The sequence below is a fragment of the Trichosurus vulpecula genome, chromosome 1, assembly GCF_011100635.1.
Source record: "Trichosurus vulpecula isolate mTriVul1 chromosome 1, mTriVul1.pri, whole genome shotgun sequence".
NCBI classification, from domain to species: Eukaryota; Metazoa; Chordata; class Mammalia; order Diprotodontia; family Phalangeridae; genus Trichosurus; species Trichosurus vulpecula.
The window spans coordinates 475735939-475763899 of NC_050573.1; the positions used below are offsets into that span (position 1 = coordinate 475735939).

The 27961-nt window shown below is 38.2% G+C and overlaps 1 protein-coding gene across 1 annotated transcript in view; it reads right to left on the reverse strand.

Annotated features, from left to right (window-relative positions):
- The window catches only part of LOC118833991 (solute carrier organic anion transporter family member 4C1-like), a 116031-nt gene that overhangs the window by 48460 nt on the left and 39610 nt on the right, over positions 1-27961 (reverse strand). The window contains exons 3-4 of the mRNA XM_036741431.1: positions 4705-4887; positions 3400-3496 (exon numbers count right to left, since the gene is read on the reverse strand). Of these exons, the coding sequence (XP_036597326.1) occupies positions 3400-3496; positions 4705-4887 (280 nt within the window). The remainder of the gene's footprint in view (positions 1-3399; positions 3497-4704; positions 4888-27961) is intronic.

Sequence of the window (27961 nt, forward strand, 5' to 3'; positions counted from 1 at the left end):
ATTATCTATCCTTCCCAGCCTTGGGTCATATACAAATTTGATAAACATGCCTTCTATGGTTTTTTCCAAGTCATTTAGGGGCAAAAATGCACACATGTATGTTCATGATTAATTCATTGTTCCTCAGTCTTATGCAGTCTCCTCAAGCTGCTAACTTAAACCTTGATGGACTCCACTTCCCTCAGCCTTTCCTGTCTTCTGTTTGGAGGGCAGAGTAGCAAACTCCTCCCAATGCCTTTCTTTAAAGAGGGCAGAAACTACACTCAGATCATTCCGCTTTGTATCTGCTACCCTGAGTGCTTTCAGCTCCATGAAACGGAATGCCCCCTACTATCCCATTCTCCTCCCCCCTTTCCTGCTTCTTTTTGTGTGTCTCCCCCGTTAGATTGTAACCTTGTTAAGGGCAGGGACTAGCTTTATTTTTTATTTATTGTATCCCCAGCACTTAGCACAGTACTGGGATTCGGTTGGATTGGATTGGAGTGGGATAATTAGAAATTAAAGGATAGTTGGAAATGAAGGATGCAGTTTTCCAGGAGATCCAAGATTCTATTAGTATAAGAAGATGGAGAAGTTGTAAAGTGAAGAATGAAAAAAAATCTGTTATGAGTAGAATAGGTTCAACAGAAGGGGAAGTCAGAGAAAGCTATGTAAGCACTATAGAGGGCCTAGACTTGAAATGGATAGCAATGAAAGTAGGCACAGGAGAGGGAAAAGGATCTTCCCTTTAGCCTGCATTAACTCTGAATCATGAGGATGAGGAGAGAAGGAACAAAGAAATTGTCTGTCACTGAATAAGAACCAGTTTATCAGGGCCTCTTCCTTATAGTGCCTTGCAATGCCTGGACCTCAAAGTCTCTGTCTCCCAGAGACCTAGGATCCTCCCTGCCACATCCACTCCCCAGAATGTGCTATGAAAAGACGTAGGCCTTTGTATCCTTGATATGAGTTTCTAAAAGCTAATCAGCATCCTTCCACCCCCACCTCCAAGTCTCATCCCTGCCTCCCATCACCATCCCAAAATTAAGACTCAGGATCTGTGATTGCTAAGGGTATCCTTCAAAATGGCCTGTCTATTGCCCTGAGCAAGAGAGGGTGAGTGAGGCCTTGGGTACCACTCTTCCCTTCATAGGAGGACCGCTGCTGCCCTCTAGTACCTGGAGGTATTATCATAGTCTGGAAAATTCTTCACATACAAGGTTTTTGTCTCGGTAGATAGTTAAGGCTAATTTTTTTTTCCAGTAATTATGTATCCTATTTAGAAAGCTTTGAAAAATTCAGAGACTTGATGCAATCAGCACAATGTCATTAGCAAATAGGTACATCTGGAGAATCTCACCACCTTTAAGTAATTCTGCTTCAATTAATCAACTCAGCTGGACTTATAGTGCTGCTAGTTATATTTCTGTCACCCTGGCATATATCTCACATGATATTAAAGCAGGGAATTGTCAAAGTTCTCCTTTTTGTTACATCTTTCAAAGAATCTTCTGTGACTTTGACTCATATAGAAGAAAAACTTTTTTGGCTTCAGTCTACTGATTCAAATGCTTTTCTATAGTGCATAAACAATAGGCATAGTGAAATCTCATATTCTCTATACCTTTCAGTCAATTGTATGAGTAGAATGACATGGTTTATTGTAGGATATTGTTTGAAGGCCTTCCAAGAGATGGTAGAAGATTAGAAGTTTTAACTCAAATGACAAAAACAGCAAGAAGCAATGGAGGAATTAGAAGTTTAAAGAAAGCTGGGCACAAGAGCCAATTAAGTCAGATCATCTCAAGAACAGTCAAGGATAAAAAAAGGAGAGCAGACACAGTGGGGGGAAAAAGACCTATTTAGGTTTCCATAACAACCTTTTTTCTCCACTGATGGCAATGGAGCCAATACCTTTGGATTCTAAGATTAGTTTCCAGTGTTCAGCATAATGAAATAAAAATGGCACCAATGAAAAGAAGGATGTATAGCACAGCCAGACCAGAATAAATACACATATAGATGGTTTGTTATTATTGCTGATACAATTTTGAGGGCACAGAAGCATCAAACTTGATTGACTATATTTAAAAGAGGGGAATATGCCAAACTGTGGAGGGAGGGAGAGAGGGAGGGAGTGGGGGAGAGCAGATAGGTAGGTAGTATTTTTACTGAGAAAATGTCATCAAAAATACTAACAAGCCACTGACTACTTTTTAATCTCTCCAAATTGGGCTGCTCTATACATGTACAGTGAAAATCCTGGTGAAAATGAAAAAGAAATAGGAAAGTTTCTGTTAACTATATTCTATAGCAAGTCATACCTACCTAGTTATACAACTGACTAGGTACAGAGTAGAAGTCCAGCCATGTCCTTCCCCTACCCAGGAACCAGCTCTGGTTCAATATTACCTCTAGAACAAAATATGAACTCACCAACTTAAGAGTTAAAGCCTAAATTTCCAGATTATTTCACATGACTCTCCTTCATGAATTCTCCATTCCAACCTAACTGCCCTGCTTGATATTCCCTGACTCAGTCTGTATTCCATTTCCTTCCTCTACTATACCTCTGCATAGGCTGTCCCATATGCCTGGAATGCACTGTTATCCTTACTTCTATCTCTCAGAATCCTTAGCTTCCTTTCTGGCTCAGCTTTCTTGATGCCCCTAGAGTTATCTCCCCCCCCCCAAATTATATTGTAGTGGCTTATGTTTGAATATTATATTCTTGTACTCCCCTAGTAGGCTGTAAGCCCTTTGAAGGCAAATGATAAGGGTGCGGGGGGGAGGGGGGGGGCAGAGGGCTGTCTTCTTATGTCATAATATCCTGAACACAGAATTTACTAAAAGTTGGAACATGGGCTGGAATGCATTTGAGGAATTAGGCAGTTTTCAACAACAGCAAGCTTCTGTTTGAAACCAAAATTCATCATTTTAAAACCAATACTCTTTTTGGTAATGTTATGTAGCATCAAATCATAGAATATCACAATCTCTGAAGAGTCAAAACTGCAGGTCACATGAAGGGATATGGAGAGGCACTTGGTGAATGTAAATATGCTTCAAGATATTATCGATGTTAAATTTTGTACAGGAATGGCACAAAATTGAAAAGCTGTATTATATAGAAAAAGTGGGTGGACTGGTCATGCACCAAGAACAAAGCTGAACAGATAGATGGGCATGCTGTACTAGAACCCACCTAATGTTAAGCAACCTGGACAAATGACCTTAGCATGCTGGGAGGATGTTTTGTGGATGGAACACTTAGGGGACTACACGGATAAAAGTCCCACAAGAAAAGAATATATGAATGGACCAGAAACCAGTGATATTGAGAAAGTATAAGATTTCTGGTATCAAAACTTATGAAGAAGGAAAACAATTTTTACAAGTTTAAAAAATACATTGACTTGCCTTTTCCCCATATCAGAATCTATATAGATTTTTAGCAGCTGTCCTCCCAACACATATCCGATAGCAGGGCCTAGGACTGACATAGAAAATCCAATTCCTATGAAAAACAAAAGACAACATGAAAACATGCCTAATTTGTTTTTTCAAAATGCATTATAATGTGAAGAATGTTTTATGGTACAACAAGTGTGAAATTGCATGGGGATTAAATTCACAACAAAAATAGGTTTAACTTTTTGTTTCATGCACATCACTTTGAAAATCCCTCTGTGGGTTTTAATAAATGGCATTTATTAAAGCATTTGTTCAGTTAGCAAGCTATTAAGCTATAGACATAAGGCCAAAACAGCTAGGAGATGTAAATGTACCTGATACTTATGATTACGAGGATTTGGCCCTACCTTTGCATCTGCCCATAAATCTACTACTGTGAATGATGATTACTTTTTCTGTGTTCAACTACATTTGAAGAAAACAGCACTCTAGGAAAAATCCTTTCACAAGAAAATACTATTTTTTATATCTGTATCAATATATTTAAATCTACATTTGTATCTATGTTGATAGATCTATACCTATATACATGGTCAGATGGACTGATAGAGATAAAGAGATCAATGCAGATATATCAGGTTTCTGTTTGCAGAGCCTAGAGATATGGCTCAGATAAAAGATTCAGTAGAGTGTTTGTTTCTCCTAAAATGGTTGGAGATATGCTGGAATGTCTAACAGTCCTGCACCAACAACCCAGGGAAGAAAAATAGAGAAAGAAGCGGTGAAGCAGAGATAAGAAAAGAGAAGAGAGTTAACTGCTACCAGGCTATTCCTTCCTGCTAGCCTCGCTAGGGACAATCTTATATATAGCCTTCTGTCTGCCCTGCTAAGGCCAAAATATATTCTCATTAGACAAGTCCCTGCTAACAGCAGTAGCTGCTGTTTCAAAATAAAAAATACATAAGAGTACTTGGGAAATTGGAATACATGCAAGAAAATACAGTGTATAAAAAGGGATGTTATGATATTCTTAATTAAACTCTGAGGTACCTTCGATCATTAGATCAATGATGTCCATCATCTTTTAACGTAACTAGAATTCAGTGGATATTATACTAACTAAACAGCTCTTAAGAAATATCTTTTTGTTATGAAAATTCATAAATTATAAACAATTATGCAAGTTTAGTTTAATGGGAAAGATCTGCCTGAAACATTACTAACCTTTTTTACTAATACTTATATATTTATTTACAATGCATATCAAACAAAAAGCCATAATGGGTCAATTATATTAGAACACAAATTCACCTATATAGAGAGATGACTTATGTGTGGGAACACTCTCATCAATAAAGGCTGTTCCTAGTGTGTAAAGAGGGGTTCCTCCTACTCCCAGCAATAGCTGTCCCAAGACAAACATATAAAGGTAGTTAGAAAGGTTGGAGGTGGCATCCTTGCAACTGCTGACGTTTCCTGTTGCTGGGCAAGTATCTGGAAAAAAAAAAGGAAAGGAAAAGAAATTATGATTTGCAGAAACTTGGTACAAGGTGTTCATTTAAAACACATCGTTTTCATGAATTTTTCAAAGTCTGTAATTATTTTCCCTACTGAAATTAAATTTGGCTATATTCAACTACAATTTGAAAAGCATCATGATTGGCCTTAGAGTTAGGAAAAACATAATCAAAACCAGCCATCAATATTTACTAGCCGCACGATCATGTGAAAGACAGATAACACCTCTGAACCTCAGTTTGTTCATCTGTAAAATAAGGTTGATGATACCTGAAGGTACCTCAGAGGTTAGATGTAATGATCAAATAAGATGGTATAGGGGCAGCTAGGTGGAGACAATCAGGGTTAGGTGACACAGCCCTATTTGCTTTTAACAAGATAAATGGAGGGTAAACATTGCATTGGGAATCAATGTTATCTTACTCTTCAATTAAAATATTTCAATTTCATTCTGTATTTTAGAAATTTCATGGCAAAATAATTATTGAATTTTCATTCTAGAAAAAGCATTCCTAACAATAGTTATAATGGTAGGTGACATTTAGAGTGTCCCAGAAGTGTTTAGATTAAAATAAGCTGACTCTCTGTGTAAATATTTGGGGGGCAGGGGGGGAAAGAGGCTGTTGAAATATCTAGGGATCCAGTATTTTTTGTTGTTTTTGTTGGCATTGTAACATATTAAACAATGGGCAAGAAATACGTTGAATAATAAGTTATAGAGAGATTGAAATCTGCAACCTCCTTTCAGATTTGTGGGATCCAAATTTATCATCCAGTTTAGATCCTGGTGGCGGTTTCCTATCGACCTTCTGGGACATTCTCCTTCCTTTTTCAATGAGATTAGTGCACGGCTTATAGTCTTTCCCTCTTCTTTCCTGCCACTGGGGGGTTCCAATAAATATAGGGTTTATTTATCTTATGCTATTAAAGTTTAAAATAGCACTAAGACTTTTGGAACAACATGAATAGTGCTACCCCATCAATTATTCTAGCTTCGGAGTTCCTAAATCTACTCAGTTGCAATGACCTACTCTTCAAAGTCACAGACAAGAGGCCAGTTCTGGAACTTCCATATCAACATTATTATGTACTTTTAAAAAAAAAAAGTTGTACACAATAAAGATTCATGGATTAACAAAAAAATCCTCTTTTTTCTATTCTTTCTTGCATAAACAAAGGTCAAGTTTGTTTCTATTAGTCAATAACAATAAAAATAAAGTTTAAAAAAAAGGAAATCTAAAAATTAGGACAAAAGCAGAGAAAAGGAGTTGGGAGGACACTAAAGATAATCCCCATCTTCATAACTTCCCATCACCACGACCCCCAGCCCCCACCCTGAAGTAACCAGGCTGCAGTCCGTAGTGCAAAGTAGATGTATCTGAAGTCAAAGGACCTGAGGTAAAACTTCAACCTCTGCTCTTTTATACTTTGGGGTACAAATGAAGAAGCACTTATCATGTGCTTCCTGTGTTCCAGATACTAAACTTAGTGCTGTTGATGCAAAGATAAAAGTGAAACAAACCCTGCCCTCAAGGAGTTTATGTTCTAAGGATGGACAAGGTAGTATAGAGGAAAAAGCAATGGATTTGAAGTCAGCAGAGCTGATAGAAATCCTTCCTCTCCCACCAACTACCAGTGAAATGTCACTGACAAATAACCTCTAGGAGCCTTGGTTATCTCACTTCTAAAACGAAGGCCTAGAGCTAGATAATCTCTAAGGTCCTTTCCATCTCCAAATCTATGATAATAAGGGGAGAAAGTACATATAGGAGAGTGGGGAGTAGGAAAGAATGTTTCTGTCTGGAGAGTCACAGGAGTGGCAAGAGTGTTCCAAAAGCAAGAAAGTGAAAAGGAAAGGTTAGTATAAAGGTATGAGAAGCTGTCCTGAGATATCCTGAGTAGATGGATTTTTTAAGTTTGGTGTGAGGGCCTAGATTCTTGCTTCTAGGAAAGAAGTCGTGGTCTCTGGTCTAGATGGGGCTGTTCATGTTGGGAGAGGGAGGGGTGAAGGTGGAAGGGTCAGGGACAGAAAATCACTTAACTAAGCTGGACCTCAATGTTATCTGTCAAATGTAAGCGTCAGCTCTGATGATCTCCTAAGGTCCCTTAGGACCTTACAGCTCTACATCTATGACATTGTAGTCTATTTCATTGTAGATTTTATACTGACGCTGTTGTAGAAGGAGTCAGCAACCACGGCCAGGCCAAAAGAAACTGAAGCAATGATGCTCAGTTTACAGTTGGGAGTCCAACAATAAGCATATTCAGGGCAGCAAGTTGTGGTGAGATATAAGGAATAGGAAGATTCATAATAATGCTGATGAATTAAATTGGGCTGGCCCAGGTTATTCACCAGAGTAAGACCCAGGTGATCCTCTATGGCATGGAAGAATCCCACTGCATCGTCTAAGTTTTCCTAGGAGAAATAGTTCTGATGTGAGTCTGTTTCTAGGTTTCTCACCCACAGTACTAGTCAGCAGGTAAGTAGCTGGGGGAGGGGGGACGTCCCCTATATTCCTTTGCCCCAGTTCTCTGGTGCCTGGTGGCCACACTGGTGTTACCCTCTGCCCACAAAGAATCACTGTTTGGGTAAAGAATGACTCTGTGATGAGAAGGCCTTTCCCAGACAACTTTGGCTTTCATTTCTAAGAAGTTTGTTCGGATACCTACAGTGTTACCCTAAGGGTCAGAGGCAAAGTCAACATATTTATTAAGAGATGGCTGCATGCAGATACAAAGAAAGGAATGACAATCTTTGCCCTCAAGGAACCTACAATCAAAAGAAAGAAGACTAGAGCCACAAAAGGAAATGAATGTTTACCATCAAATCTGTGTTATATAAGAGGAAATAGAGACAAAAGGCTTACTAGATCTCCCAGGCAAATCATTAACATAGGATCTTTTAAATTCAGAGTCTCCGTAGGGATTCTCACTAAACTCCATTTCCTTATATAAATAGGAAGAATACAACCTTTTCCCCAGAACAATACAAAACTCTTTGTATGGTTAAAACCTAGTTTTTCTCTACACGGATTAAATCAGATGCTCTTAGATAAGTTACCTGGTGCTTGCTGAAATGTGAACTACATCAGTTCACTAAAGTACTCCTGACCACAAATTTTATAAAACTTTGCAAAACATGCCAAACTCAAAAACTAAAGTATTTCCCAGATAGGTCCAAAAGAGGTATGCCTTTTAATGAAATTGATGTCTTCCTGAAAAGCTACTTGTAAATAATTTTTTTCTAAGTAGAATCATTTATTTTTAGAGCTGAAAGATACATTAAGAATCATTCCAATCAAATACCTCACTTTACAGATGTAAACAGGCTCAGACAAGTGAAGTGATTCACCTAGGTCATCCAGTTTTGTTTTGTCTTTTATCAGAACCAGATATCCTCACTCCAGTCTAATTTTCTCTCTACTTCAGTCGTTCACTATACTATTTAAAGTGTGACTAATTTTTTAAAAATTAACTTTGTGATGAATCATTCTACTATACAGGAAAAATGCTTTTAGCAAAATAAGTAATCCTTAATTGCATATGCTTTGCAAATACGGATTTTCAAAAAATCAAGCTCCTTGAAAGTCATGCATTCTTATGATACTATATATATATAAATATAGATATAGATATAAACATATATAGTAATCAAGTAATCTTGATTACTACACACACACACAGCAAGATATTATGTCTGCTCTAGAATAGTTCAGGTTTTTCTTAACACCTGCTTTTTCCTTGATTACCACATTCCCATAAATGTCCCTAAAAATATCAAAATCAATACAACTAATTTTGTTTTCTTATTCTTAAGTGAAATTTTACAGATTTGGGAGTTTGGGGGATAAATTTAACAAGCATTGTTTTACTTATGCTAATATTAGAAAAGGATTTCACAATACAATGATAAAATTGAATATCAGGATTAAGTAGTAATTGGCATTGCTTAAGGATTTACTGACTGATTCACAAAATAGTTATAGCTTTTTTTAAATTTTCAAAGCATGCATCTAGATTTGTGAATATGCCCATGCATATGCCTCTACATTCATACAAATGCATGCAATAATCTAAACTAATCTTAAAAGATACAGCCAGATACTTTTAATAGTTGTCATTCTATTCTCCTTGATAACCTGTGAGAAACTAATTATTTCCTTCCAATAATAATTTACATATATGCAAATATATTCACACACATATGAATATATAAACATTCAATTTCTCATGCACTGAAATTTGAAACATTATGATGACTGACCACAAGAGGGAGCTCCCACTTCATATAACATCATGCTTTTAAATCCAAAATTTAATATGGTGAACTATCTTTTATTAAGAAAGTTTGTCCATGTTGTTGCTGTTTGTCCTTCTTTCTTTTTTTTGTTGTTAAATTTAATTTTTTTTTATTTTTAGTTAACAACACTCGGTTCTACATAATTTTGAGTTCCAGATTTTCTTCCCTCCCTCCCCCCATCCCTCCCCAAGACGGCATGGAATTCCATATAACTTCCACGTATAACTTCGCATTGAATTAATTTACACACTAGTCAAGTTATGGAGAAGAATTATTTGTCCTTCTTTCTTGAAGAGGATCATGACATGAGGAAGGTGATCCCATGACTTGCAAGTGAATTGAATTTAAGTGAGGGAAAGGGGTACAAAGTCACCAGTCTCACTCTCTCCTCCTCTTGGTCCAGTGGCAAGCTATATATATATAGATCAGGATGACTAGAGAAGACCCCAGATGCAGTGAGAGACCTTACCCTTGTAAATACTACCAATAAGAAAGACCTATAAAAAATAACGTTGGGTCTGTATACTTCAAATATGTTTACAGATTCAATCTCATTTGAAATGTGCTTTTATTTTTCTACTTAAACTATTTAGCTCAGTTCTCCTGGTTGGGGTACCATTAATCGCTGCAATGCAGAAAGATAGTTAACCAAAATTTGTTCCTCATTAAAAGTTACAAATGTCTTGAAGAGAAGTTTTGAGAAATGTATTGCTATTTAAGAAACACCAAGTTAAAATAAGAATACTTGCTTTTTACATCCAAACAAGAGTGGAAGTATATCCTTAACCAAACAAAATTCACTTTTGTAAAAAGATATTAAAAATCTATTTTATTTCTCTCGAAATATTGTGAATTTTTTTTCTAAAGCCCTTTCTACAACACAAGTAAAAAAGGCCTTTCATTAGGTAAATAGATCAAGGATAACCAGAAAAAAAAATTTTTTTTAAATTATCTCTAGTCTTTCCCCATCCTGGTAGGTGACCAAGATTTGAACCCATCCAAATGTAACCCCCTTCCTTTATTCCTTGAAAGGATTACATTAGGACCAACTGAAGTACTTTCTTCCCTATTGTTGTTGAGTCCTATCCAGGAGGTAGGAGAAATTTCTGCAGGAGAGCAGGACAGAAGGAAAGGGGTAGGACAAGTGTCTGGACTTGAAACAGAGCTCAACACCATCCCCCACACCAGCCTCCTACCAGCGCCTCAGATACCCAAACTCCATAAATCAACTGGTAGCTTTGTTGTTCAGTCACTTCAATTGTGTCAGACTCTTCACGGCCCCACTTGGGGTTTTCTTGACAAAGATACTAGAGTGGTTTTGTCGTTTCCTTCTCCCTCTTATTTTACATATGAGGGAACTGAGGCAAACAGAGTGATCAGGTGACTTGTTCAGGGTCACACGGCTAATAAGAGTGTTCCTGACTCTAGGCATATTAAAGATCTTTTCTTCCTCTATATTATTTCATTTGGTGATCTCATGAGTTCCCAGGGACTCAAATATTCTCATATTTGCTTATCTAGTCCTACATTCTTTCCTAATCTCATTTCAAACTCATATCTCACCTTAAAATCATCATGTCCAAAACTAATTATCTTTTCCCCTCTGACCTCCCCTTCTCCTAACTTTCCAATTACTGTTGAGAACACTACCGTAATCTCAGTCACTCAGTCTCTCAACTAGGTGTCAAGGACTCACAGTATTCATATACAATCTGTTATGAAGGCCTATGGATTAAGCCTTTGTTACATCCCTCACATTTGATCCCTTCTCTCCTCTGACAAGGCCTCTTTGGTGCTAGCCCCCATCACGCTTAGCCTAGCTTATTCCAATAATCTGATGGTTGGTCTTCCTGCCACAAGTCTCTCCCCACTCTAGTCTATCCTCTACTAAACTGTCAAAGTAACCTTCCCTAAAGTTCGGGTGTGTCAGACACACATACCTCTCTATCATTAAGCTCCAGTGGCTGCCTATCACTTCCATAATCAAAATAAAATCCTTTCTTTGGCATTCAAAGTCTTTCATAATCCCCGCCCCCTTTCCAGTCTTCTTATGCCCACTCTCTTCTAATACATTCCTCCCCTCCCCCCAGATTTACAGATGGAAGAGACCTCCAATCACCTAGTAAAAGTCTTTCACAATTTAAAGATGTAGAAATTGAGGCCTAGAGAAATGACTTACTCAGAGCTAAGATTTGAAATCACGTGCAGATGGGATTCTTTCTGCCGTAACATACTACTTGTACACAAGAGGCACACGAAATGGAACACAGTAGCAGAGTGATCAATAATTCCCACACAAACTACTGGGGTTAGGATTCAATAATTAAAAAATATTTCTTGGAATGTACAAATAAGTTATATACAAGACAATTTGAAAATAACTGAGAAGGAAGGCATTAAAATTAAGAAGGGTTGGTTGGGAAAGGCTTCCTCTAGATTAGCAGATGGGATTTTAATTGGGACTTAAAGGAAGCCATTGATGGCAGAGATGAGACCTGGAGGAAAGCCAGAGAAGACGTCCAAAGCTGATAGATGGGAGTGTCTTGTCCATGAAGCATCAAGGAGGCCAAGTGTCACTGGATCTAAGAGTACATGGGTACTAAGGCGTAAGAAGACTGGAAAGGTGGAAAGAAGACTAGGTTAGAAGGGCTTGGCAAGCCAGAGGATTTTGTATTTGATGCTTGAGGCAACACAGAGTCAATGTTGAGATTACTGAATAGAGGGTGACATTGTTGGACCTGCACTTTACAAAAAATTAGTTGGGTGGCTGAATTTGGAGGGTATATTCTAGTCAGGAAAAACCTGAGACAGGTAGAACCCTTTTCAGGCTACTGCAATAATCCAGGTGTGAGGTGATGAGAGCCTGTACCAGATTGGTGGCAGCAGCAGAGAAGATAAAGCAACATATTTGAGAGATATTACCAAGATGAAATTGTCAGGACTTGGTAAGTCAAGAAAGGTCTTGGTAAGTCAAGAAAGGTCAGGAAAAAAAATTTAAGATAAAAGCTAATTTTTTACCTTTGGAGCATAGTGGAAGAGGTGAGTAGATTTAGGTGACTTGTCCAAGGTCACACAGGCAGTATATATCTGAGCCAGGATCCTATTTCAGGTCCAGACTCCAAATTCACTCTATCACATTACTATGTTTTTCAAGGTTAGAGTCACTTTTCAAATACCTCAGTTTAAAATTCAAAGAAGATATATGCAATTAAATATATTGTACCATCAATCCAGAAAGGAAAGGAAGTTTAGAGGCCATCTTGTACCCCTGCATTTTGCATATGATGAAACTAAAGTTCACTGTTGAGTATTTGCCCAGGATAAGACAGTAGGCAACAAAGAAAGAATCTGAATTCAGATCATATTAATTAGTATTTGTTGTATAGGACAGTGTACTTGACTCTACGTGCAAGATGATATGCAAGAAATGGCATGATAAGATGCCAAAAACAATAGTGTTTCAGAACTGTAAATTAGCTTATTATGACAAATGACACCATTCCACTTGGCTGATCATGTAACACAAGCAGACAACATTAAAATGCCAAACATAATTTTCTCCAACTAGTTCTGTAACATGAAACGTGTTATTGAACTTCTTGTTAAAATAATAAAGATGTTACAAAGAGCGTTCAGTCCATGTAAAGCACAGTGAAGTCTACCTTCGAGAACTGGAATTAGTGATAATGCTTCACTGACAGTTCAACATTCCATACTACAAACCAGAAATGTGAGAAGTGCCATTTACACCTAATGGTGGCCAATAGAATATCATTCCATGGAAACAACAGTATGCTTAGGAGATATCATTGTTCCTGGGCTGTGCTATTTGAGTGGAACAAGTGAAGACCTCTCATAAAAAGGACAAATTGAATAAATAGGAATAAATAAGATAGTAAGGCCTCTCAGGAAATCTAAACTTCAGCTTTCTACTTAAGTTTTTCTGTAAGACAAGTTAAGTGACCATGGGAAGACAAGTTAGCAACCGCAGGATCCTCCGAGAATAAAATAGGACACAGGATGCTCACGTCCTGTGTATTTACCTAAGGGCGAGAGGCCCAAAAAGAAAGAAGGCTAGAGGTGAATAAGTCAGCAACCGTAAAATCCTCTGAGAATAAGGATAGGACACAGGATGCTCACCTCCTGTGTATTGACCCCAGGATGAGGGACCCCTGGCTCAGAAGAAGAATGGATGAAAAGCCGGAAAGCCAGGTGCAATGTAGATGTGCAAGACCAGTTAGGTATAAGAATGATGGGAGACAAAATGTAAGGGTGCTGGGGGATATCCGTCACAGATGTAAAGGTGATGGGAGGCATCCATTGCAGAAGCAAGGGTGGTGGGAAAGACTAGTTTGCCACAGGTGTGAAGATGAGATAACCAACAACTGGCTTCTGCTTGTCACAGATAACCAAACCATGTGTTCATTGTCATTGTCACTGAGGTAGATTTTTATCACTTAAGATGTAAGAATGGTGCCTCACCTGCTTGTCAAAAATAACCATACTATTTGTTCTTTGCCATTGTCACCGGGTAGATGTATAGCATCCAGATTGTACCCTCAAGGCTTGAGTCTTCAAGCTGAGAGGAAGGAGGTCGGGAGGGGGAACTGTGGTTAGGGATCTATACAAACACCCCAATTTTCTGTGTCCAGTGCGCTCTGACATTGAGAGGTGCCTGAGCTGCCCTTTCCCACGGGATCGTAATAAAATTTCCTTTCTACTTTCACCTTGAGATGTCTCTGCTTTAATTCTTTAATTTGTAAATCTGTGCCACACATATTGGTTTTTCAAACTTTTAGACAATTACAAAGAAATACAGTGGTCAAAATACGTACAAAATGAATCATAACAAGAATAAGCTCCCATTTGGGCCTATATGCCAAAGAAATCATTGATAAATATAGCAGTACTTTTCGTGATAGCAAAAAAAAAAAAAAAAAACACAACTGGAAACAAAGTAGAGACACATCGACTAAAGAACGGCTAAACAAATTGTGATACATGATTGTGATGCAATAATATGCTGTAAGAAATCACAAATGAGATAACTACAAAGAAGCATGGAAAAATCTATATGAATTTATAGAGTGAAATAAACAGAGCCAAGAAAAAACTACACATGACAGCAACAATGAAAACAAGAAAAACAAAACAAAAATGAATATTGCAAAGATATAAACAAGTCTATCTTGAAAAAAGAGATATGAGAAGATGCTCTAATCCTACTCTTTTTGCATAAGGGAGGGGCCCACAAGTGTTACACATTGCAAATATTTTCAGACAATGTGTTGATTGGTTATGCTGATTTTTTTTCCTCTTTTTTCCTTTGCTTTAAAATATATATATTTATTATATTGAATGGTTCTCTGCACAGGGAAGAAGAATAATGGGGAAAACTGTGGTGATATAACAAAATACAGCAATAAACACAGGTACATAATAAGAGTGCAACTTAAGTATAGAAGAACACTTTAGCAGATGATGGTGATGGTGATGGTGATGATGATGATGATGATGATGATAGCAGTTAGCATTTATATAGCACTTTAAGAGTAGCTAAGCACTTTACAAACATTATCTCATTTTATCCTCACAACAATCCTAGCAGGTAAATGCATTACTATGTTCATTTTATAGATCAGGGACGTGAGGCAGAGGTTAAATGACTTACCCAAGTTCACACAACTACTAAGGGTTTGAGGCAGGATTTGAACTCAGGACTTCCTGGCTCCAGATCTAGTGCTCTATCAATTATCCACCTATGTGATTAATAAAATCTATAGTAAAGAAATTAAAATAGATTTGTCTGCTTTTGGCAAGTCTGCATTATGTCAATTCTCTTCTAGAAACAAATCAGTACAAGATTTTTTTTCCAACTTTACTTTTTCTGAACAAAAATTATTATCTTGTACTGGTATACATTGGCATAGCACTCTATAGTAAAGAAACTGGGGCTCAGAAAAGTTAGGTGATTTGCCCGGAGTAATTCACCTGGTAAGCAATGTCAGCAGTAGCAGAATCAAGGACATCTGACTTCTTATGAACTGTTTTTTCCACTATAGCACATATGTTGTATTGCAGGTATTATAGGATTGGAAATCATCTCCTGAGAAGGACTGAGGAGTAGATTTACAATTATGGAAATGCCTTCATAATCAAAATAGATTGGAAAGCTGCCACAGGATGTACCCATCACACAATACCACTTATTCTCTTATTCAAATATATAGTATTAAATATCAAGTTTCAGAGAGCAATCTATGGACAATTGTTATTTGTTATAACTAAATTACCAATGTTTCCCTTTAAAGTTCATCAGCTCTCTACTCCTCTCTCTGAACACTCTCTGTCAAAATGAAATGTACACTTTCAGAACTTTAGTCATTACTTCTATTTGAAGGAGATGACTCCCAAATCCATATTCCAGACTTTATATGTAGGACATTTCCTGCATCTCCAACTACTTGTTCGAGTAAATCATTAGCCAAAATGTACATTTCTACCTTGACATTCAAAATATCTATGATTGAACTTGTGACTGTTTCCCCCAAACCTTCCGGACTTCTTTATTTTTATCATTGGTACCATATTTGTCCCAGTCAACCAAATTTAAAACCTCAGAGTGATCAGTGACTCCTTCTTCCTCCTCATCTCTGTGTATACAGTAACCAAGTTCTATCTTCCTTTGAAATATTTTAGCAGACATTTCTTTAATCCCCATTTCTATGGCCACCAACCAGGTTTAGAACCTTACTTTCTCACTTTTGGAATATTTAAACAGTGGCTAACTTCTTCCCTTCCCCACTCTCTTCCAATCTAGCCTACATATAGCAGTCAGATTGATCCTCAGTCATTGTTTTCCTGCACAAAATCTGTAAAGGGGGACTCATTACCTATGAAATAAAAGTTCAACTTTCTTATCTTAACATTTAAGGTTCAATTTACCTATTCAGCCTTATTTGACATCAGTCCCCTGAAGGAATTATCTATTTCAATCAAACTTTCAGGATCCATAGAATGTATCATCCTCTATGCCCTCTCCTTTCCCTTTACTGAAAACCCTGTTGTTGCGGTGGTGTCTTTTTTTCATTCGAGTCTGACCCTCCCGTGACCCCCTTTAGGGTTTTCTAGGCAAAGACACTGGAGTGCTTTGCATTTCCTTCACTAGCTCGTTTTTACAAATGAGGAAACTGAAGCAAACAGGGTTAAGTGGATTGCCCAGGATCACACAGCTAGTTAGCATCTAAGGGTAGATGTGAACTCAGGTCTTCCTGACCCGAGGCCCCCAGTTCTATCCACTGCACCACCTAGCTGCCCTGCTGCTGAAAAACTAACCTTCCTTCAACATACAGCTTAAATTCCACCTTTACTATAAGAGTTTTCTTAACCACCCCAGTCCAAAGTAATACTCTCCTGCCTTTGGCTCCCATTGTATTCAATGGTTGTGCCACTTACTTGGCCCTTATGTTACTTTCTATTATTATTTTTTTCTTTGGTAACATGAACTTTAAGAGAGGAACGTACTCTTCATGAGGGTCTAACATGCCGTTTTGCAGATAATGGGCACTCAACATATAATTACTAATAAATTATCATTTGATTAATTCTATTGGCCCAGGTATTCAATTTACAAAACAAATTTTTAAACATTAAACAAAAAAAAAGAATTAGCAGCAAGTGACTTTTCATAATAAGCTATCTTTTCCCTCTGTCAATAGACTTAATTCAATTTATTACATTCAAAAAACATTTCTTACATTCCTACAATAGGCAAGACATTGTTCTCAGTACTGAATAAAACAAAGATAAAATACAACATGGTTTATGCTCTAGAGGAATTTACTATCAAATAAATTGAAGGCATCTGCTAAGCACACAATGAGACAGAAGGTTTGGATTTTTCTTTTGTACATTTTTATAGAATGGGAAATTTCCAAAACCTTTTTCAGAAGAGACCTGTTCTAGCTGGCAGGATCAACTTTCATGCAATCTGTCAGTCAAATGCTAACTTGATTCCAAGAACTTGAGCAAGAAGGTACATGTTAAACATAAGAGCTTCCCTTTAAGACTAAAACTCTTATCTCTTCCACACCTACCCCCAAGAATACTTTCCTAAGAAAGAAAACTTTGCATCTTGAAGATGAGCAGTTCCAGAAAATTAGGAATGAATGATCTTCAGCACAACCACAATCAGACAATCAGATATTTGTTTTAGCCACTAGGAATTGATGTGTAAGTTGATCACCCTAAACAGGAAAGATTCACAAGTGAAAGGATGGAAGGAGTTCAGAGGGCAACTCCATACCAGGCCAACAGGAGTTCAAATTGGTTCAAAGAGAGACACTGTCAATGACAGAATTAAGTTGATTCCTAGTACATTAGTTACTAGCATTAAATAGGTTCTAAATAGAATTAATGAATGATTTACTAGACTTCCAAAATTGTTTATTTTTTAAAGTCTCCATACTGAACCAGTCTGTGGATATGAACCCTAAAAGTACTCAAATCCAATATTAGCAAAATGTTGAGTTTCAGGGGAAAAGCAAAACAATTCAGGAGTAAGAGAATGATTATAACTATGTAGCTACTATTTCCCTAAAATTTGAAAAGGATGCAAAGAAACTAAATTCAAAAAAAAAAATTGCATCATTTATACTTTCAAAGTTTTAACCTAAAAACAGTACTTTTAAAAAATACTGTAGGAAGTTTAAGATGTTTCCATTTTGAACAAAAATTAGAGAAAATTAGAGAATATTTTAGGGGTTTTTTTTTGAAGCATCATCTTGTTGAGGGTTGGGGAGATGAGGTCCAGGAACCCTAAGACTGGAGTTCCAGACAGGGTAGTTGAGGCCAAGTACCCCTCAAGAAACTGGAGAGGGTCGGGGCCACCCAAGCATTCTTTAAGTAAAGGTGGCAGAGATTTATTGTTATGCTTTTCAGGTGGCAAGAATTCTTAGGGAACCTGCAACCTTACAGGGGTGCAGGTAAAGTTTTTATAGGATATTTGATGGTAAAACCTGCCAAATATGTTAACTAGTTGTTTTGGGGTGGGATTAGGGAGTGGTTAAGGGGTAGTCAGTTCTTAAAGGAACATGTACTTTTTGTATCTACTGTACAGGTATCTTACCCAGAGTTCACTGAAAATAGCCCAAGAGGGGCGCTACATGGAGGTGTGGTTTTAAGTCTGAAATGTCACTAAGTCAACTAACAATCAGGGCCTACTGGAAATATCCAGACTGCCTCTGTCAATGTCTTGTTAGACAAGATAAATGTAAGGGAGTATACATATGACTATATCTAGGATACATAACAGTAAGAGCAGTAAGTAGTAAATACCGTTATGGCCCAGTGCACAGCCAATTTGGCACATACACAGGGAGTCCAAACTAATAAATTCTATAGGTGCAGCTGGCCAAAGTATCAGGAAGAGAGATGAATGTTTTGCTAGGGCATGCTGTCCTGCCTTGCTAGAGAGAAACTGCCAGAGACAGTGTTTTGAGGCTAGGGAGAGATGTGATTTTGGAACTGAGTGCGATTTTGGAACTGGGATCCAAGCACAGGCACCCAAGCACCCCATCAATCTCACTTCAATGACAGAACCAAGAGCTGACAAAGCCCAATTACATCAGGTAAACTGCCTCTCTTTAGGTATTAGCAAAGAATAGAATAAACTCTTACTGTCACAGAATTTTGGAGATAGAAGAGAACTTAGAAATAGAAGTTAAGCAAATTCCTCAAGTTATACAACTAGCTAACAGCAAAACTGATGACTAGTACCCCAATCTTCTGCATTCAAGTTTGGTGTTTTTTTTCTACCATGCATCATTGCCTCTTTAATGAAGGAGTTATTGTGGCAATTCTCTAGGTTTTCTTTTCAGGTGTATGTTTTGATAGTTTACAATGGGGAAAGGAATTGCAGAGAGATCAGTACTACTTGGTGAATGCAGTTACAGTTGAGTGACCAAAAAGAAAAACATTGCCAGAGATTAAGAGGTGGGAGAGGAGGAAGTGGAGCAAAGAACAGGCAGCTTTTTCTTAGTTTACTGTGAAAGAGAGGGCAGATATAGGACAATAGTTTAAGGGGATAAGAGGGTCAAGTAAAGGGTTTTTTTTTAATTTTTTTTTTAAGTAAAGGTTTTTACAAGAAGGGAATGATCAGAGCATATTTGGAGGCATTAACAAAGAACTCCCCTGATAAAAAAGAGAAATTAAAGATTAGAGAGGGAAGAGAGGAGCAAACTGAAAAAAAAGAAGGGAGGGGAGGACATAAATAAAGATATTGACCTTTACAAGGAAAAGGACTATCTCTTCTGAGACTGGCTCAAAAGAGAGAATTAGGCATGATGCTGGGGAGATCTGAAATATAGAACTGAGAAGACAAGGAAGCTCATCCTAGATGCCCTCGATTTGCAAGGTCCTCTACTGGGAGAGAGGAGATAATATAGCTGTCCTTAACAGAGAAGAGAAAATTGAGAGACAATTCTGTGGGGAGTATGATAGAATCATTCCAAGAAGGGAAAAAGAATTAATGTTCAACAGTGAGGGCACAGTTAAGATTAAAGGACATCAGTGTACAGTAGACAACACATGGGGTTGTGTGTCTTCCTTCAGAGGCATTCAGCATGAAAGCAGGAGTGGAGGGGTGGGGTGTGATTCAGGATTGTGGTTTGAAAAGGATGACTGGTAATAAGGAGGGATGGGATTCAAGGGAAGCGGACAGTCAAAGGATGAACTGGTTATTTATAGGATTGAGATCTCAAAAAGAGGAGTGCGATGTCATTTCAGGGATGATGGACTAGGAGAGAGGGTCAGATAGAGTGACTAGAGATCACAACAAGGGCAAAAATAGGGTTAGACGTTATAAGACTGGGGAAAAGATGGAAGAATCAGGTTATAGGCTGAAAAAGAAATTTCAGAGTTCTGGACCACTTCTCAAGATGGAACAGTTAAGGGGGATGGCATGATCAGGAACATTGGCATGCACACATCCATATATACACGCAAACACATAACACAAACAACTGAAAGAGAAATTAATAAGTGATATGTTAATAAATGACTAATAACTGATGATAAGCAAGGGAGTATCTCGAAGTAGTAGTGAGATTCAAGGAATACATACCTACTCTTCCTATGCAAGGCCTTTTGCCAAAGTTGGGATTAGAGCTGAGTCTAGAAGAGAACCAGGGAAATCAGGAACAGAGATTCATTCCAAGTATGGAAGACAGATGGTAATACGGAGTGTTTTGTGTGAGAAATAGCTAGTAGGTCAGTGTAGTTAAATAACAGGAACAGAAAAAGAATCTGATTATGAAGGGGTTAAAAGGCGAAATGGAGATTTTACATTTGATTGTAGAGTAATGGAATTTATTGCCACAGGGGAGACATGGTCAGACCTATATTTTAGAAATATCTCTTTGGCCACTGGGTAGAGGATGGACTGGAGCTGGGGGAGATTTTAGGCAAGACAACCAACCAAAAGGTTATTTCAGTAGTCTAAGAAAGGGACAATGAGTGCCTGCATCAAAGTCATAACTGTGTGAGTAAAAAGAAACATACAAAAGACGCTGTGTAAGTAGAAAGATGATCTACTGTGTGCACAGTGTCTGGCACATAGTAGACACTTAATATCTATTTATTGACTGACTGACTTGACTACAGATTGGATATGTCAGGTGAGTGTAAGGGAAATTAAGAATCCAGGATGACATCAAGGTTGCAAGCCTATGTGACTGGGAGGATGGTGGTGTCCCCTATAGTAACAGGGATGCTAAGGAGAAGGTAGAGATTTGGGAGAGAAAAAATGATTAATATTTTGGACATGTTAAGTTTGAGCTATTTATCTAGTTTAAGATGTCTAATTGGCAGTTGGTGATTTGACTCTGGAGATTAGGAGAAAGGTTAGGGCTTGATAAATAGAAGAGAATCATCTGCATAGAGATGATAATTGAATACAAGGGAACTGAAGAGATCATCAAGCAAGATAGCATGAAGAGAAAAGGGAAGAGAGCAAAGTACAGAAGGAGGGAGGAGAGGGGAGGGGAAGAGAGGGGGAGAGGACAACCACTACTTCACTTAAGTATTACTTCACTTAAGATCCAGCAAAGGAAACTGAGAACCACTCAACATAATAAATTCCCTGATTAAATGTAAATTCCTGTGTTTTTTACTTAAAGTCTTTCATGACCTGGCCTAGATCTACCACTATATTATATATTATTCCATTGTACACACTGAATTCCAGCCATATTAGCCTCATACATGACACCCCATCTACCTTCTCCATGCTTTTCTGCACTGGCTATATCTCATGACTAGCATGCTCTCCCTGATCACTTCTAACTCTTTTTTTTTAATTTGGTCATTGTTCTCTGTGGTATTCATTAGCCAATTCTTTCTCTTAAAAAACTAACACTCTCTATGGCAGAAAGCCCAAATCTTGAGAAATCAATGAGCTCTGCTATAGAAACAGCAGAACAACAATTGCCCACAAATTAAATATTATTATAAACTTTACTAATCACTTTCTTCACAACCAAGTTAGGTAGGTAGTGTAAATATCCTAATTTTACAAATGAGTAAAGCGATGATGAAAAGCGACTTGCCAAGAGTCACCCAGCTGGTGGTCAGAGCTAGGTCTTCTAGGTCTGACCCTAGATCTTCTGCCTCTAAGCCCTGTGTTCTTTCGTTTTTTTCTTTCAATTTTATTTTATTTTCAGTTCCAGATTCTCTCCTTTCCCCACCTCCTCTCTCATCCATTGATAAGAAATGTAAAACCCATTACAAATATGAAGTTATATGAAATAAATTTCCACATCAGCCATGTTTAAAAAAAAAACAAGAAAATGAAAGAAAGAAAAATGTTTTTATCAATTTGCATTCTGAGTCCATCAATTCTCTGTCTGGTGGTGGATAGCATCTTTCATCATGAGTCCTTTCAAAATGTCATTGTATTGCTCAGAGTTACTGTCTTTCACAATTGATTATCTTTACAATATTGCTATTACTTTATAGATTCTTTTCTTAGTTCTGTTCACATCATTTTGTGTAAATTCATAAGTCTTCCTAGGTTTTTCTGAAACCATTACCTTCATCACTTCTTATATACAGCGCAACAGCATTCCATCGCATTCCTATACCGTAACTTGTTGAGCCATTCTGCAACTGATGGACATCTCCTCACTTTTCAATTCTTTGCACTACAAAAAGAACTGCTAGAAATATTTTTTGTATATACAAGTCCTTTTCCTTTTTCTTTGATCTCTTTGGGGTATTGACCTTGTAGTGGTATTAAGTATACACAATTGAATCACTTTTGGGCACATTTCCAAACTGCTTGCCAGAATGGTTGGACTAGTTCTCAGCTCTACCAATAGTATATTAATGTATCTTTTTACCCCATTCCCCTTCAGCACGTTACTTTCCTTTTCTGTCATCTTAGGCAATATTAGGTGTATGAGGTGGTATATCACAGTTCTTTTAATTTCTATTTCTCTAATTATTAGTGATTAGCATTTTTCATATGACTATTAATAACTTTTATTTCTTCTTCTGTCTGTTAATATCCCTTGACCTTTTTTATCAAATTGAGAATGGCTCTTATTCTTGTAAATTTGTCTCAGTTCCCTACATATTTGCGAAATGAGACATTTATCAGAGAAACTTACCGGAAAAAATGTTTCCCAGCTTCCTGCTTTTCTTCTAATTTTAGCTACATTGGCTTTGTTTCTGTAAAACCCCTTTTAATTTCATATAATAAAAATTATCCATTTTACCTCCTGTGAACCTCTTTTATTTGGTCCATAGATCTGACTGCCCGTTTCTTAGCTACTCAGCCCAAGTATCGCCTTCTGCCTAAGACCTTTCCTGGTCCCATTCTACCCCTGACCCACCCCACTCCCAGTTGTTGGTACCTTCCCTGACAAGATCACCTTGTATCTGATTTCTATGTATTTTATATAACTATATAAAGGCATGTGTCTCCATCATTTGAATATCAGCTCCTTGTGGGCAGCAATGGCTTCATTTTTGACTCTGTATCCTTGGTAACTTCCTAGCAAAGTCCCTGGCACATAGTGAATGACTGCCGATCGATTAAATCATAGGAATTTGTAAAAAAAAAAAAAAAATGTGTATGCTACCCCCAGGCCATAAATTGTCATACTTCCCAGAAAGCTGGAGCAACACGGGGCTCAGCTAGAAGACTGACTTGATTTTTCCACTAGGTTGCAGGGAGAAGGTGTCTGAAGTTCAATTCATAGTTTAAGTCGAAGTGGCCAAGCATTAGAAGGAATAGTATATGAGCTCTGGCTGATTTTGCCTTTGGTGTGGTTGATTTACTCATCCTCATTCAAAAGCAAAGTCTTAATTCAGATACTGATTTTTTTTTCCCCTATGGGGCAGGGAAGTAAAGTGGATTGGGAAAAGAGAACACCAACCTCTCATCATGAACTATTCCAAGTAGCCAGATGACAAGGAGTTCTAGGCCACTCTAGTTCTCTAGGTATATGAGAAACCATTTGACAGCTATCTGAACCAGGGTCTGCCCTTTGAATGGGCAGCCACACCTACTTATCTCTGGCCTTTTTGTTCATTCTCTTCTGTTCTAAGAGAAGAAAGTGGAATCTGGTGTGGGCCCGGAGCACAAGCCATATTTCATGAATACACAATGGGTACTATAGCCAGCTGAGCAGCAACAACCTGAGGAGCAAAGCTCTGAGACTCTAGCCCAGCAGACGCCAGTAGCAATGCTGCCTTTGGATGTGAACTTGGTCGAGTCAATGCCAATCCTCCCTAGCCCCCAGATGTCCCTGAGGTGTTGGGGAAAACATTTGTACTTTGTTCTGACTATACCTTTGAAGTAAATTTCCCGTTTTAAAAGCTATTTGATATTAAGTGATTAAGTGAAACTGAGGTGCTTAGTCACTATGCCCTAAAAATGGAGTAAACAGCCGGTGGAAAGACTCAAATTGATGCAAAGAAGACATCTAACCCCTCAGGGTACCCTAAAACCTTGAGGGGGGACATTGAACATATAACAGGCCCAACCCTGACAGAGTGGAAATATTCAACACACACACACACACACACACACACACACACACACACACAGCAGGCAATGCACTGTTTAGCTCACAAGGCAAATGCAAAGTAAACATTTAATATTGAAACCACCAGTCCATTCCATTGTTCTGTGCAAATTTCCATTGATCTAGGCCCTCTTTGTCCCATCTCATAAGGCTATATCTCATAATAACAGGTCGTAATAGGTATTTGCTGTCTTCTGATTTAATCCCTTCATTTTATAAGGAAACAGCACAGTAGCCAGTGTTCATACATGGGTCATTTACCAAATAGATCGATATTCTCTTCCTTCTTCCTGTAATGGATCATATGCAAGATACATGGCTTGTCTTCTTCTGTCATTCTCATCTATATGTAATTGTCCTTACAGGGGACGGGGGGCAGATTCAAATTCCACCTCCTCTTCAGAGGGAGGAATAGTCTGGACTTATGGAGACTTCCAGGACTTAGAGTTTTCACTCATCTACTAAGGCAAAGAAATATTGCACAGTTTAGGGATGGGGGCAGGACTTAGAGAACCCATGGGAAAAGGTAAGAAACCAAGAGGAATGAGACTCCCTTCCTCTGGGACAACGGCTTCTGAGCAGCTGAAAAGCAGGTGAGATGAGTCTTGCCTCCTAGACCTACAGGAAAAAAGAAGCAAAGGCCAGAAGGGGAGGAAGCAGGAAGCTATAAACTCGCTTTTTTTTCCCCCACAGCCATTCATCTATATGGCTGAAGGAGGGAAAAAAAGCAGATTTATTACAGTGAATATGGAAAAACAGGCAGTCCCTTTTTCCTACTTCAGATGAGACTGACTGGTGCCCTGTTTTGAGTTTGTTCATTTACTCTGATATAAACTATGTCTTTATTGACCTAGTTTCACTCAAACATCTGTGGATCCACCCAAACATGTGCTTTTCCTTGTGTTTCTCTGTTCACGGTGTGAGTACTCAAACATGCGCTTTTCCTTGTGTTTCTTTGTTCATGGTCTGAGTGCATAAGATAGAAGAGTTACACAGAAAACCATTGAGTACAAAGTTTTTCTTCCTGGTGGTGGGCTGGGAATGCCAATCCCTGGTTCATCATGAGACAGACAGACAGACAGAGATAGACAAAGACAGAAAGCAATTGAGCCATTTATCCAGCATTTTCACTAATTGTAAACTCCCCAAAGCAAAAATTCAAAAGGGACTTGAAGATCATTCAATCCCTAAGATTTCTGAGTTTGGCTTTGACCATGGGCCTCTGCAGCAAATTTGGGAAAGAGAGTAAGGAAGTGATTTCAGTTTTACTTGCATATTATCCTGTGATACCTGGCCATACAGTAACCTCTAGTGCTTTTCATAAACCTGTCTTTTCAAAAACCCGCCCACACGGCACAAAAGAAGAGCTACAAGAGCAGAACATCAGTCTATAGTTACCCTAAACTCTATCAGATTTCCTTCCCCAACTGTAATACTGCCCTGTGACCTACTGATTCTCTTGTCCTTATTCATTGCAACAATGCCATAGCTCTTCATTTCCACTGGCCTAGGACTGAGAGAGGTTTCCACCGGAACCAGGCCAAGACCAGAGATCCAGATACAAGATTTCTTATTGCTAACACCTCATCAAGAAGTAAAGTCTAATCTCCCCTGCCTTTCTAGGACTTGAATAAAAATTGATGACTCCCTCCTTTCTAGTAACGAAAGTCAAGAGTCCAAAAAAAATCCCTAATATGTAGCACCTCTTTGCCTAATCTTGGTAATAAAGCACCTCAAATGATGTAATACAAAATAATCCCACCCTTTCACTAATACTTTTCCCTTTTCTTTCATTCCATTCCACCTTAGCCATAGCTCTCTCAAACCCCCATGAAGAAGCATCTTACCCTTCATTGTGCCTCCTGGAACTTGAATTCTATCATTAATAAACTTCCTTTGATGCTGAACATTTTCTTCCTTCACTCCTTCCATCTTCTGGCACACATGGAAATCTGGCTCCCCATAAAAATAATGCATTATCAGACATCCTCTCTAGTACTGGAAGCACCTTCTCTCTTGCTTCCCAATACACTGGACCAGGAGAGGGAGTTGAAATATTCATTGCTCCCCACTGTGCTCTCCAGAGTTTCCATTTCCTTCCATTGCTCAACAATTTCTTATTTTTTGAGTTTTGCTATAACCGGATGAATCATTATCCAGCACCTGCAATGGGTGGTACAACAGATAGAGTGCTGGAGTCAGGAAGACCTGAGTTCAAATTCAGCCTTCAACACTTCCTAGATGTGTGATCTGGGGCAATTATGTGACTCTGTCTCAGTTTCCTCAACTGTGAAATGGGGATAATAATAGCACCTACTTCCCAGTCTGTTGTGAGGATCAAACGAGATAATATTTGTAAAGTACTAAGCACAGTGTCTATAACACAGTGGATGCTTAATAAATCTTTGTTTCCTGCCTGCCAGCCTGCCTACATGCCTAAATGCCATTAACTATTAGACGTCAGCTCATTTTCTTTCCTTAAGGGAGTTCAGAACTGGTTCAGTGTTCCTCTCCACCTAAACTCTGTCCTTAATACTCAGTGAATTCACTTTGTATATTGATGGTCCCTCAAACACTCTGACCTACCAGATGAACAATCCATGATCTACAATTCCTAAGTCCATGACCTAATTCCATGATCTATACCTCCATCACACCACCCAGGGAATGATTCACCCATATGTGTTCCACTTCAGTGGCCAAGGACTATGAAATTCTTCTGACCATAACCTCCTAGCCCTCCATCTTTTCCTGGGTGTCACTCCTTCTCAAATGAGAGCTGGGCAGTCCAACTAATTACATATATTCTCTGTTACAAATGAGTAATAAACTGACCACAAAATTTGATAGAAGAGACTAGACTAGATCTTATCTGCCAAAAAGTTCAGTACTTACAACAGCCTTACTGACTGTAGAAAAAGCCCATCTCATCCCTATTCACTGTTCTGCATTGCTACGGAAGGAGAACTGGGCAAAGTTTCCATTGTTGGACTGAAACCAGACCCAAACAAAGACTTAGATATAAGATCTCTGGTAGTCAAGTCCCTAAAATTCTTCTAAAAGGCCAAAAATTAGAAATATTAGAATAGAGACATCATTTCCAGAAGGTCGTGTTAAAAGAACAAATTAAAGGGGCAGCTAGGTAGCCCAGTGAGTAGAGCACCGGCCCTGGAGTCAGGAGGACCTGAGTTCAAATCTGGCCTCAGATACTTGACACATGTACTAGCTATGTGACCTTGGGCAAGTCACTTAACCCCAATTGCCCTGCCCAAAAAAGAAAAAGAAAAGAAAAACAAAATAAAAGAACAAATTATTTTAGGGAGAGAAAAAACTTTAAAGATCAACTATAAGTTCCTCTCATTAAGATCAACTAGTTTTTTAGGCAGCTAATTATCTCCTATAAAGACTCAGAGTGCTTATACATTTTATAGAACCTGGCATATTTGGATGAGGAACAGATGGTAGCAAAAGTTACTAATAGCCATTAAGGCAAAATGGGACAGGTAACACCTGACAGGAATTGGGGGGAAGAGGTAGGAGATCAAAGACAAACTTCTCAATTTACAGCCTGTCCAATGCCTATACATTAATACCATCAATAGTTTCCTTTTTCTAAGAGCTTCTCATATATTTTCCGCATTACATAGCAGATAAGTTACTT